Source organism: Carassius auratus, chromosome 7, assembly GCF_003368295.1.
Source record: "Carassius auratus strain Wakin chromosome 7, ASM336829v1, whole genome shotgun sequence".
NCBI classification, from domain to species: Eukaryota; Metazoa; Chordata; class Actinopteri; order Cypriniformes; family Cyprinidae; genus Carassius; species Carassius auratus.
This window is the reverse complement of record NC_039249.1, coordinates 16,749,007-16,763,716: the sequence shown is the minus strand read 5'-3', so window position 1 is coordinate 16,763,716 and position 14,710 is coordinate 16,749,007. Positions and strand designations below refer to the sequence as shown.

The 14,710-nt window shown below is 36.0% G+C and overlaps 1 protein-coding gene across 1 annotated transcript; it reads right to left on the bottom strand.

The window, feature by feature from the left end:
- Positions 1–2,248: 2,248 nt before the first annotated feature.
- Positions 2,249–14,220, bottom strand: syt13 (synaptotagmin XIII). Its single transcript, XM_026267670.1, has 6 exons — positions 13,749–14,220; positions 11,053–11,257; positions 9,904–10,041; positions 8,091–8,407; positions 5,096–5,219; positions 2,249–4,860 (listed from the first exon to the last, which is right to left on the bottom strand). Exons 1-6 carry the CDS (start codon positions 13,920–13,922, stop codon positions 4,556–4,558), a joined length of 1,263 nt encoding a protein of 420 aa, XP_026123455.1. The 5' UTR covers positions 13,923–14,220; the 3' UTR covers positions 2,249–4,555.
- Positions 14,221–14,710: the final 490 nt, after the last annotated feature.

The following is a 14,710-nucleotide window of genomic DNA, read 5'->3' as shown; positions in this document are numbered from 1 at the left end:
AGAGTTCATTGTCATCTGAATGGATGTGCAATCATTTTGGGAATCAAGATTATGTCCATGCATGTTTGTGTGATGGATATGTTATTAAAGTTATAGTTAAGCCCGAAATAAGATTGTTAAGATATTTAACAATACATCATTTGCTCACCAGTGGGTATTTTGGCTAGAAGCAAGGGGTTAAAGTTAATGTTGTTAATTGATGGACAGGGTTGTGAGTCTGTCATACACTCTCAGAAATAAAGATACAACAGCTGTCAAGTTTAATTTATTTAGGTGTGAAGGGAAACATTCTTCATTCATTCTTTTTTAGGTGCCCAACTGGGAAAACTAGCTATGGAAGAGAGTGGAAGGAGAGTGGATCCCCCAGCGGTCTGTGAGAAACTAGTGCTGTCTTCGGGCCGCAGATGTCAAGGGCCTCTTTACGTCCTACTCATTTCTGTAACCCTCAAAAATATTAGTTGTAATCATCTTTTGTGCTACAGTCGTTAATGTTCTCTAATTCTGATCACTGTCTTCCACAAAAACGAGGTTTTTGTTGAAATGCCTTGATTTTTTTGTCAAACACGTTCCCACGTGAACAGTGATATACCTACAGCTTATACCTTCAAATTTTGAGCAATGAAGATTAACAAAAAAATCTAATATTCATAGATTTTTCTCTAATTTTGAACTCCACTGTGTAATATATACTGTGTGTGTGTGTGTGTGTGTGTGTATGTTTGGTCAGCAGTACAATCCATTGGATGCACTGTATCTCTATCCCTCACAGTCTCATTTTCATTCCTGTCAAAAATGTAATATATCACTAGGTCTAAATCAATCAAATGGAAAATTTTTCCTCAGGTTAGACATTGACTATTAATAACTCCAGTTCAACATACCATTCTTTTGGCACACTGAAAAAAATCCCCACCACCAATAGACGGCATGGAGAGTCTTTGAGGAACACACAGATACAGAAAACATTTCATTACAATTTTGTTCAAACATTTCTTATTAATTCAAGGTTTAAATCAGATTTTGAATTCCAGATTTTCATTAAATCTCACTGCACATGGTAGTGAGTTAAGTGTGTGTGTTCTAGATGTTCTGCTCCTCTCCCTCTGTTTCTGAAACCACAGTAATTCAGCAATATTAAACAGACCACGCAGAGCGGAGAAACACAGAAGAGATTATACAGAGCAGTACAGGTTGCTCAATGCGGGAGACTTTTCTCTCCTTTTGTCTGAGAGCTAAATTTCACTCAGCATCAGAAAGAAAGATTTTCTGGGGCAGCGTTTGCCTCTATCTATATTTCTTTGGGAAGAACTCCTCCCAGTGTGACGGGGGATTTGAGATGGGTTTCTTCAAAGCAGTGTTGTGTTCAGTGAATGAGGACAGTGTTTTTAATGCTGTCCGTGCTGGCCAAAGAAAGTAATGAGGTGTAATTTTGTGCTTTTCACACAGAACACCATAATGAGAGCTTTAATGAGCTCTCTCTCTCGGTACATTTAAATATGTGTGTATAATTAGGAAGAGTGGTGAAAAATCCTTTCTTTCCACTTGACCATTAAGCCTGTTATCAGTGGGCAGCTATAATTTTCCACTCAGTCCTCCTGAAATAAGGACAGAAACAGACAAAAGACATTTGTCATGTGACGTGTAGTTTTTCTAATTCATTCACACAAACACACAAACAAACACAGCTCCTCCGGAAAGAGCGAGCCAGCAAAATCATTTTTAGCTCTGGCAGGGCAATATCTAGCAAGTGGGAGTGTTTTTTTTTTTCCTTATCAGCGGGATTATGTAAGAAGCTCATCAGTGATGCATTACAGTTACTGCTGGTATCCTGTGTGCCATTTTCAAGGCTGCTGAGCAGACAGACACTGGACTCGTCCATTATACAAACTATAATGAGACATACCGTGCCCTGTCATGCCCTGCACCAAAAACCACACGAGCACATTAACATGTCACCTGTTATACAACACACTATTTATTTTGAAGATGAGAGGGAGAAATACAAGGTAAAAGAAAGATGACTTTAATATGCTGTGATCCATTTTGTTCTCCATTCTCACTCTCTCTCTTTCTCTGATATATTTCTCTCAGTGTGTGTTCATTTGTCGCCGATTGTGGGAGGTGCTGTTGGTCTGGATATCTGGCACTTCCTGTCATTGCTCATCTGTGTGTCATCGATCAAGTCTGACCAATTCTATAAATAGATTTGTCAAATCTCTGACATCAAACAAACACACGTGAGAAATGACACAATTGAGAAAGGAATATTTATTTCACACCAACACACGGCTATTTATCTGTGGGTTAAAAATACATTGCTGTCCGTATGAAATCGTGAGTGTTGTGCAAAGTCATAGGCTATAGATGGATCATATTGCAGTGATTAACATTCCACTGGTCATCCCTCACTGGAAAAGTCTCAGGCACAGAAAATATGGTAATTCAATAACCATTACAACCGTAAATCTTCAAACGTGACTGAAGGGCAAAACAAGATTGTTATCTAATGGATTTACCCACAAGAAGGGGGATTTCACTGCTTCTAACTGCTACCCAAAGAATCTCTACAAATATATTTACAGCTGAATTTATCAAAATAATTACACATAAACATCTTTTAATGATCTAATGATTAACTGGATTATTAATCATTAAAACATTGCTTTTAATTTGATGATATTAAGAAGTTTAAATAATGGAAGTCTGAAGAATAATTTATGATAGTTAGAGATTGTATTGTAATCAGATCATACAAAACAGATTAAGACTAAAATACACACAATGAATCTATATCGTGTGGGACTTATTTTAATATTTGCCTGCAGCAGATTGATTGGTTTTAGCATTTGGCTGAATGACACAGTGTTGGTTATAGCACAAAATATCCTTTCCAGATAGATGCACAATACACTGTATTTGATTTTAGTGGCATTTGGCAATTTGAATTGGAATTGGAAAGAAGTAAGCATATGCTAACTTGGGTTAAAGTTCATACGTTAAGGTTACCATTAAGGGACCAATATCTTTAATGAATCAAAATTTCAACATTTTACAATACTGAGCTATAGATCTGTAGTTTGATAAGTGAGATATATGGAAGCTCATTTTTGCCACAGAATAAAGGAATAAAAATGGTAATTGTGACTTTATCACAATTCTGAGTTTATAACAATTGCACAAAAAAAAGATCAGAAGTGCAAAATGTTAACTTATAATTGCAAGTTTTTATCAGAGAGGGAGAACTGTGAGATATAAAGAATTGTGAGATAAAAATTTGGAATAACAAGAAATAATCTGAATTCAAAGTTAATGTCTCGCAATCGTTTTCTAAGATTTGTTAGATTATATCTCGCAATTCTGTATCTGTACTTTTTATTCACAATTTAGATTTTGATTTCCCAAAGTTATGAGAAAAAAACCTGAATTGCAACATTTGCAATTACCTTTATTATAATTATGCTTAAAAATACAAATAAAATACAATAAAAGAACAGATTTTCAAAGGTCCCCAAACTGAGTAATTTTCATTCCTGTTAGGAGTTCAAAATGTCCTTAAGTATAATAATGGTAGAAAGCATTTAATTCAAGTGAATAATAATGATAAATGATAAACTTCATGGAGCTTCATGTTGTGATCTATCATCCTGCTAATACACATAGTATACATATTCTGCTGTTTATATATATTTATATACATTTTTTTTTAATTAGAAGACAGTGGTAGATTTACATTTTTTTTTCTGTATACATGCATCTTGAAAAGCGTAAAGCTGCCCTATTGAGACCCTGTATATTTATTTAGTGTGTTACTGGTTACTAAGAGGATCCATAAGCCTTTAAAACAGGAAAACCAAAACTACTTGCTATTAAACTTAAAAATGTATTATTTATATTTAAATGTTTTTTTTTTTTTTTTTACTCTGTAACTGTTCCCAACCACATAAAACTGACAGAAAAACTCTGCCTGCAGATCATATAAGGGCTACATCTGACAAAGGTTGTTTTACCCTAATATTATGAGGAACATCTGTTCTGCCAAACCTGGTTAGATACAATAGTTTAACATTTGTCCTGATCTGATCCAGTCAGGCTTTACACTCTACAGTGTGTCAGATCAGAGCCGTTTGCCTCTCTCTCCCATCAGTCACTATGATATTGACTGGGTGGGCTGTTCAGTCATATTTTATATCTGACAAGTCTTAGGAGATGAGGTTGGCTCCAAGTTGGACCAGTGTTAAATAGCATTGAGTAATTTGAAGACACATTAACAACAACACCAAAGGTAAATGCAGCACTGTGTACATTAAAATACTCTAAACTACTGTGTAACAATATTAGTACTGTATGTGACTGTCTCCCACAGCTTCTACCTTCAGAGAAAAGTTTCATGATACGTAACAATAACAACTGCATTCACTCATTATATCTAGTTAATTATTTATCATATTGGAGTACTACATATTTTTACACAGGAATAGAGTACTATCATAAAACTCCAACCAACCATGTTAAGCCAATCATTGCATGTAGGTGATGATTTGTAGAACCTGTATTCTTAAGTGTAAAGTGGATGCCACATTGCAATTTGCTTGCGTGGATTATCTAGCATCTGTTTCCAGTGCTGCAGGCCGGTGCCGGAGGTGTGGAGCCCCAGCATGCAGCGGCCCAGAGGGAGCAGGGTCCCGGGACTGGCCAGGTTCAGTACCTCCAACTCCACGCTGGATTTAGCCAAAAGCTCACTGGGCAGCTCCAACATCATCATCTCATTCCAGACCGGATTCATCTTGTGCTTCACTCGCCGCGTCTGCTTCTTCTTCAGCTTGGCATTTTGGTGTTTCAAGGTCAGCTTTACCGATAAATCTATAGGAAAACATACATATTTATTTATTTAGAACCAGTGTTTTTGAATGACATTTGAATGTTTTTTTTTTAAGTTATTACATAGGCTGCATTTAGAGTATTGTGAAATATTATTTCACTTTACATCTTAGGATACAGATAATACAGATAATAATATAATAGTTGATTTTGGATTATTTTTAATGTTCACACATTAATTTAAGTATTGATATGGTCATATGTTGGTAGTAAATACCTATGTTGTCTTTCAGTTTGTCTGAATGAAGTCCTCTAGCCTTCATTACCACCACCCCAAGTCTATTGGCTGCTGGCAGATAACTGAGTGACAATAGTAGTTCTCCAGCTGATGATGCCACTTCCTGCAGAAAAAGACAAAGAAACCTTTGGTTAATACTTTTTTTCAATAAAAGCATTGACCTGAAAAAAAATAAAATAAAAAATAATAAATAATAAATAAATAAATAAATAATAATAATAATAAATAATTTATATATATATATATATATATATATATATATATATATATATATATATATATATATATATATATATATATATATATATATATATATATATTGGCTCATGATATTTTACTTTTTAACTCTCTGTTCACATAAATATAGCTTTTAGATTTTGCATATTCATAAAGATCTTTCTGCAGGGTTAATGAATTTGGCTTTTGACTGCATAAATAATCATTTCATGCAAATGTTAATTTGTAAATGGTAATTTGTGAGGCAGACTGAATGTGGCTAGCTCCTTCCTCAGGGTAAAAGTTGCTGATTTAAAATTGTCATTTTGTCAGCACAGTCCTCACATTAAACACTCTGAATGATGGGATTTCATTAGCATTATGACCTTATAATAATCTGCCTCTGCCTTCACTTTGCCCCAGAATCAGCTGCATGAGCAGAACATGGCATTTTCTGTCACAAATGTGCGGAAATATAATCTGGTGCTTTTGAATTAGCTGAGACTAGACTTGATTTGTTGCATTTGATTCTCCAGTGCAGTGACGATGAACACGGTGTCAAACATTGATAAATATTATTCAAATGAACAATACTGAAAGCTTTAGGGTAATGCAATCATTATTTTGATTAACATTCTTGTAATTTAGTCAAATTAGCACAGTAATATTCAAACTGATAAAGTCTGGACATGAATTGAAATCACATTCAGTGCATGCAGACATCTGCCCATATACGACAGTACATAAGTTTCTGTATCATTTCCTCATTCATCAATGATATTTAGCTGCAAGAATGGAATTAGAAGGTAGAAAATAAAAGAGTCCAAGGTCTTCATAAGCCAAAGCCCTATCCTGAATAATCAAACATGAATCATATGGTAAATAAGGGCACTCAAAAGAATAAAGAGTATGTGAACAAATGAGCAAATAATATATTTTTAATAGTGCTTATACAACCCAGTTCAACCTGCGTCATCCTTTTCATCACAGGCCTGGAACGTTACATACAGTACATGCAAAATACACACACACACAAACCAAACACTTCCAGGCCCGCTCAGGCATTACTTCCTCCCTCCCTCCCTCCCTCTCTCTCTCTCTCTCTCTCTCTGTCTCTTTCTCTCTCTTGCTCTCTGCAGTCCAGTGGTAGTTAGTAATTCTTGGCATGTCTGTGTGTGTGTCTGTTAGAACCGGATCTCCTCTGGGAGGTGTGATGACGCAGATAAAGATCTTTTGCTCTAGGACTATGAAATCGTCAACAGATCACACAGCAGTGGGGGTGGACTGCATGTGTGTGTGTGTGTGTGTGTGTGTGTAGGGTTTGGGACCCAGGAGGTTGATTCAAAGCTAACAAGGTGTAGAGGCAGCACAATATCTTAAAATAAAGTCTCAGATCAATTCTTCTTCCACCTTTTATGACCCTCACAAATATGGATGTCCAAAAGAAATGTCTGAGCTATTTCTAAACTGTCAATATGTGCACTTTGCACTTGTGGAGACTGAGATACACATAATCACACTCTCAGCATCCCATAATAAAGTCATAATAAAATAAGAAGAATATTACTGCCGTACTAATATTGTAATATTGTATCTTTTTTATATTGTATTTTTATATTATGTAATATTGTTACAAAACATTGGAGTCATCATGATTAAAATAGCTTTAAAAAAAAAAAAAGTTTGTTAACACTCTACAATACATTTTCCAAGTAGTTTCAATGCATGATTAATGCCTTGTAATGCACCTTATAATGCATTTTATGATCTCATGGATAATTGTAATCACAGTTAAAATACATTTTTAGAAAATAAAATGCATTAAAACACATGACAAACAAACCTTCAAATATTATAATACATTTTAACTTTGGTTATACTTATTTATGAAAAGATATAATGCATTAAAACACATTATGAATATCTTTATAAATCATTATACGTACATAAAATGTAAAATTGCACCAAATGTACAAATTACACAGTTTGTACAGTATGGAAACCATTACGCCTGTAGAGTCCCCATAAAACATAAAAACCAACATGTGTGCGTGGGTGCATCAGTAACAATCCAACACAAAACACCAGCATGATTCATTGACTGACTTTTCCACCTCTCTAACCTAGAAATACATGTTTAAAGGTCATGCATGCTCATGGGGTCTCAGTCAGGCTGAACACTGTTTAAAGTCAAATGAATATAGTACAAACTGTACAAATTTCCTTTCAACAGTCCATTGATATATTTCACTGCATCTACAAGTACATACATACTGTAGGCATTGTCCACACCAATGCGGTTTTATCATCCACTAAGTTAAATTCCAATTTATTACATAGCTTACTGGAGCAGTATATTCTGATTGGTCAAATGGCACTCAGTGGGTGTATATTTGTGTAATTGTTTATGTGTGATGGCAAGTTGTGTCTCTCTATTTTGCAACAGTTTTTAAAACATTAAATACCAATAAATCATAAAATGTTTGCATATTTGTATTCTGAAGAAGTTTTTGTTTTGAGAATGTAAATTATATTTAACAAGAAAATATTTTTTCGCTCTAATCAGTATTTTACATCCATGTATGTATTATTAGCACACAGTAAACCCCAAAAGGAATTATGATATCAAATATCACACTGATGAAGTTTATTTTGTGATTACGACCAGCTGACAAAGTTGAGATTAACTGTATCACTCAGCTGAAATGAACAGTGCTGAATGTTGCAGTCATGGACATATTAAGCAATGATTCCTCACCTGTTTGGGTGGCTGTAAATCAACCCAGCAATCAGCGTCCAACATCATGCTTATATCAGCCAGCTTAAAGCGCATCGTGCCCAGAGTGGAATTATGGGAGAATCGATCACAGCAGTGAAGTGAGAGAGCCACCTCTCCATCTAGACTGTCTGTGTCTTCTGTGCCCTCCATGGGGAGAGCGAACACCAGCTCCTCTCCCCACTGCACATGCGCTGCCAGCTTGTGGACGGCTGTGTGAGCATGCTTCTGCTCTTCAGAGATGCTCACACACCCTGATATATATCCCTCACATCCGGCCTCCACTGATATATTCTCAGCTGTGGAAAGAAGAGAATATGAGTCATATTATAACAAGGAGCAGGATGACAAACTGGGCCACATGAAGCTGCTCCAAGCCACCGAAAGCTCACTTGCTCTCTTTTTTATGACTCCTCACTTTCATTCATTTCTACATCTCAGCTGGCATGACTGATCCTCTCCCCATTTTCCTGTTTGGATGAGTGGAATAGAGGTTTTGAGTTTAAAGCAGATTTACGCTCATTACCAATAATGATGCGTATCAATCACGGCTGCTACTATTGAAATGGTAATTCTGTGATTAAGAGGCTTTAAGCTGCCTGAAAGAGGCTTTTATTTCTCTCAAACATTGGTTTAATCACAGAGAGTTTGAATATCAAAACCTCTCTCTGTTCCAGCCTTGAAAGCAGAGCAAAACCACTGTACAGTGACACCTCTATCCCACAAACACAACACACCTGGCTGAGCCATAAATGATTACAAGAACAACACCAAAGCCTGCTTTTTACAGATATCTGCTCATGTTATGTGACCTTGAAAAAATGCTCCTAGAGCATAGCTAGGGGATGAGTGCAGAATTGCTTGTATCTGCATCTGATGTGTTTGTTACTGCCTTTGCATTGATATTTTGCCCTGATTTGCAGTGAGCACAGACTCCAGACATTTTTTTAAGCTTAAGACTCAGCATCTAAAGGATATCAGTTTGCTTGAGCTGCATACATTAAGCTGAATTTAAAACACATATGGTCTTTAATTGACACAAACTTCTTGAGGCATGATTTTGTGCGAGCTTGTTTGTTCATTTGAATAAATCTGTTGATCCAGTTCAGTGTGAATTATTATTTTGAGAAACAATCTAACTCGGTTGTCAATTTTTACTAAATTCACTGAATCAATGATTTGGTAGTAGCAGCCAAAATATCTGTAAATAACTTAAATTAGTATTATTTTAGTATTATTTATATAATGTTATAGTATGTATTAATATTATTTTGGGTTAGGTTTTATTTATTTTTTTATTTTAAAGTTTTTTTCAATATTTACATTCAATATATTCAGCACTAATTTATTTAATTTCAAGTTTTGTTAAGTTAAGTTTAGTTTTTTTGTGATTTTAGTACTTCAGCTTAAACGTAGCTCTACATTTAACTCAAAGATTTTTCTTATTTCAAACAACTGTGTATTTTTGTTTATTTATTTTGAAAATGATCCTGTTGGTACAGTGATTCCTGTGGAAATGCTTTCTGACTTTTGTGTATTTTTGTGTTTATGTGTGTAATCACATTTCTGAAGTTAAAAAGATGATGAAGAGTGAAGTGCTGATAAATTAGTCTTGTTACAACTTGACAGCATTTCCACAGGGATCCAGGATATTGACACTTATTGTATGTATCCTTTGAAACACTAGTTGGTAAATTATCTTCAAAGGCATGCTGCACAATGTAGTCTGAGTTTCATCTGTAATTCACAGGTGCCCCAATATATTTCTAGAAACATGTAGATGAATGTTAAATACCTTCTACAATGCTGATGTGTAGCTCTCCATTTTCTTTGTGCAGGCTGATGGAGAAGTGCAGTTTGGGATATAGGATGGAGCTACTTGTCGTCATGGCACCAGTTTGCTCAGATGTACATGGAGTTTCATCTGTGGAAACTAATATGAAGAAAATGAATATAAGTGAGATTCAACTCTGGGTAAATAAAGACTATTTTAGGTGCACAGTTTCTTATTAAAATCCTTTGGATTCTTTAATCCAGCAATACAGACTATAGTTACTCCTGGTTCTCCTGGGACTTTTCACTGTTTGTATGCATTAGTGGTGAGGATTGTTAAGTGACTTTTTCTGCAGCTTACATTGATGAGCCAGTAGGTGGCGACAAGTATCTTTTTAAAGTGAGTCATGGAACCAGTGATATAACTGAATCAGTCAATAACATTGATTAAGTTAGGATTCATTCGTGAGTGCTGCTTGAAGACAAACAGCATCATAAATACACAATGTAAGCAACAACAATGCACCTAAAATGATCCTATGCAAGCAATCATACGTGATATCACGCTGTTGGTCTGCCAACGCAGCACAGCATTGAGAAAAACAGTACACATGCTTTTACATTTTTCAAAAAAGTTAGCACTTATTATCTTTCTTTTTCTGCATCTGATAGTGGGCGGATAAACGGCAAGTCTCGCTCAGAAAGGAAGGTCTTGATCATGAATTATTATATTGTATGTAGCTTAACCTTCACATGATGTGATATAAACTGTGAGTCAGATCAATGCATGTCAATGAACAGTCATGATTATAGTAGCAGGTTTTATTACTTTAATGCGAGAGGCTATCAACTGTCTCTGTGGCATATCTGCACAGATTTTAACAGCAGCAGCAAATGACACTAGTATCTAACATGTTAATGGTATTTAATGGCTGAAATTCCAGTTTGCATCTAATGCCTTAAGGGGTGAGATGAATTTGTCAGCCCCATAAATAGTCAACTTGGATTTTCCTGAATTCAGACTGGCTGAAATTAGCTGGTCTCTCTCTTCTTGGCTGGAATGCATTGGAAGTCTGGATTGCACAGAAAACCTCGTCGTCACACAAACACACCCGCACACATACAGCCTCCCCCATTAAGTTCAATTAGATTTTAGCTGTCATTTCCTTACCTTGCCGCGGGAGGGAGAAGACCTCCTCACGTTCGGTTGCCTGGTTACAGGTGTCGAGCTCAGCAGCAGACGTGTCGTTGGCAGCTCCATGTTCTTTGTAGTTTACTACCTCTTGAGAAGTGACAGAAGGTTTGGGGCGGTAGATTTGAGGAAACTTCAAAGATGCTTGAGGCTGGATGGGTTCTGTGCATTTCTGCACACTGAACTAAAACATGTACATAAAAAAGAAAGAGAAAAAAAAACATGATTGGTTATGAGAATAGACAGGTAAAAAAAAAATTATTTCACTCTAACCGTCAGGTTTTCACCCTGCTGAGAATTTGTTTTTAATTATGATGGAATATCTAGAAAACATTGATCATGCCAGGTATTATCTTTACAGTACCAATACAGCAAAGAATATATGCAATAAAATTAGACTATCAGCCCAATGATAAAAAAAAAGTAATATTGGCTCAGCGTGAATGAATCATTTCCATATTCAAACCTTATATTACACAGACATATTCTGTACTCTGCATTATTTTTAACCACCTTGACATGAAACGGGCATTTAAAAGTGATGAGAAATACAGGGACAATAATCCATCCCTTGTGAAATCAACTATTCCCCCTTCAAATTCTGTTTGTTCTGTTTTAATAATCAAAAAGTGTGACTACCGAATTAAATAAATAAACCTTTTAATGATAATGTAATCATTTATTAACCTTTTAACAATAATAGTGCTCTTTTTTATGTTTTTAATGTTTTATAATGTAATACAAATACCATAAATAAAACTAGTAATCAAATGAATGCATAAAACATTAACAGTTCAATTATTTAAAATGTCAATATACATATATCGTTTTGATGCTGAAAAAACACTGCAAGGGTGATAGGATAGACTTCCCTCTGAGATATTTCAGCCTCTTTTGATATGCCCAATTAAAATGTAAGCTGAGGCAGACATTAGCGAAAACTGATTAATTGACTGATTAATTAACTGTTAATTTGCTGATTGTGTGTAAAAAACACCACACTGAAGAATAATGTGATTGTCTGTGCATGTGTATCAGTATACAGTATATATTTAGCGTTAGGTCAATCTCATATTGGATTTTAAAGCAGGCGGGCACTGTCTCACTGCACCAGTATTTATTATTAATAAAGTGGGAGATGTAGGAAGATGAGAGGTGTATAAGAATATCCTCTCTCGCTCCTTCCTCTGTGCACTCTATTTCAGCATGATAACAGCCCACCTGAGGGAAATGGAGTGCTCTGGTATTGATTTTTTCATTCATGCTTTCCTGTTTTTTTCAGGCTCTAGACTTCAATACCTCAATGAAACACACAGTCATAAGAAAGCCCCTAAGTTAATAAAGACATTTTGCTGTTGATAAATTTTGATGCCTTGTTTGTGTGACATCTATTTTTGATATCCCTATTGGTCTTCATTCAGCAATCTGCAAGGAATTATTACTGACTGCATAAATATACAAAGATATTAATATATAAAGGCTATGAAAGGAAGTGTGTGTGTGTGGATGGGTCGGTTTTTGCAAACATCATGACAACCAAAGTGTCCCCAAAAGGACAGTAAAATCTGAAATAATCTACATTGTGGTCCCTATGAGAAAAACATCTTAATAAACATAAAAAAAAAAAAAAAACATAAAATGTTCAATTGTAAAAATGTTTCAGTAAGGTTTACATTTACAACCAGTGGATGGGAAATATCATTAGCTCGAGATAAACAATACAAGTCAATAGAAAGACATGACAGAAGTCATGAGAGAAGAACAATTGTGTGTGTGAGTCGTGACTCTAGACTGTTTCAGGGAAAGCTCAGGAGATACCCAACAACACCAGCGTGTGAGTATGTACACGAGTGTGTGCACATACACAAAAACACACACAGACGAATCATTTCTAAATTAATTACCTATTATAAAAGCACTCTGGAGAAGATTCTAATAATAGAACACTTGTCCCTCACCGTTCCTAACTTGCCTGTTACTGGATGAACTCAATGTTCTTTGAAACCATCAAGAGTTCTGTGAGAGAGCTGATCTGATTTGAGAACACAGATGGTTGATTTTGATCATTCTCTTTTGATTTGCAGCACTGATATTAATAAAAAATATTTTTTTATGAAAATAGGTAAGCATGAATGCCCACCCCTAACATAACTGTCATATGGGGAGTGAGCAAATCACATGAAAAGGCATAAATGAGATCATACAAATTAACCAACGGTTCATTAAATTATGAAATACAAATTGACATGAGATTGTTTTGGTTTTTCTGCTCCTACTACACCAAGCATCAGTAATATGACATAAGGTGACATATTCACAAATACAGCAGCCATTAAATTTGATTTACAATGTATGTACTATGTAATCATAGAATAGAACATAATTTTCAGTACATTTACACCATAATGTTATATTATGAGCAGGCATGATGACACAGTCATCCAGTAAAGATACATGCAAAAATAATAATTTTTAGTACAGTATCATTGTTTCTGCCTCAGTGAGCTAACCTGTGTTATGTAAGTGCCACTTCCATCCTTCCACTCAGGTGAGTCAGAACATTTCGCTCGTTGCATACCCCAGCCTGTGTTCTCATCTCTGTTTGTTCATTTACAAGCTCTTGTCTGTGCCTGCATTTAAAACCAAACCTGGTCCATGATGAGTATTGGTCTTACCTGTGTCAGAGTATGCAGGATACTGGGTTTGGCTTTCTCTGGGTCAGTCTCGTCCCCTCTCTCAAGTTTCCCCTTTTTACAGCTCTTGCAAAGCAGGGAGAGACCACACAGAGTCAACACTCCAGACACGGTTCCCAGCGTAGCCCCCAACAGCGCTGTCGCAGACACGAGCATTCCCACCTTCAAACAGACACCCAAACACACCGAATCAAGTGCAGAGGAGAGAAGAGGAGCAAACAGGAGGAACAATGCACTCTTCAGTGATGTGACTCCATGGTGAGAGAGGAGGAGAAGGAGGAGGAGAGAGGAGATGAGTGGAGAGCTGCTAGAGTCATAGAGTGGCACGTGTATGTGTGTGTGTGTTCATGATGCAATGTCTGAAACTCAGCCTGGCAGACAGAGCTTAAAGGGAGATAATCAAAGGGGAGGGGCTTAGATGGCTGGCACTGGCAACCCCTCCTCAATAAGGAGAAGTCTGTCACTGCAGCCCACCCTTTTCATCAACAAAGTGGCTGTACGTCAGCCTTTACGTCAGAGCTGCATGAACTCACCTTCACACACTGGGCGTGCTGTAGCAGATCTTCATATATACACTCACAGTATAGAGAGATTCTTAAAATAATGAGGTATGTAGTGTAGGAGTGTTGTTATGAAGAGAGGCTGTTTTATTGATGCATTTGGCAGATGCTTTTATCCAATGCACATTACATCGCAATTGATCAGTTCACGAATTTGCTGGGAATCCATGACCTTGGCGTTGCTAGCACTATGTGCTGCTGTTTGAGCTAAAAAGTTAAACAACATTAAAAACAGGGTTAGATTTTATAAATATGGTTATTTTTACATTTGCGTTTCTGATATCTAGGCCTTTATTTTTTGTGATTTTGCCTGGTGCCACCAAACTTATGGCATTAGGTTTGTTCATACACTTCTCTCACTTTCTTGTGTGCCAATAGTGCATA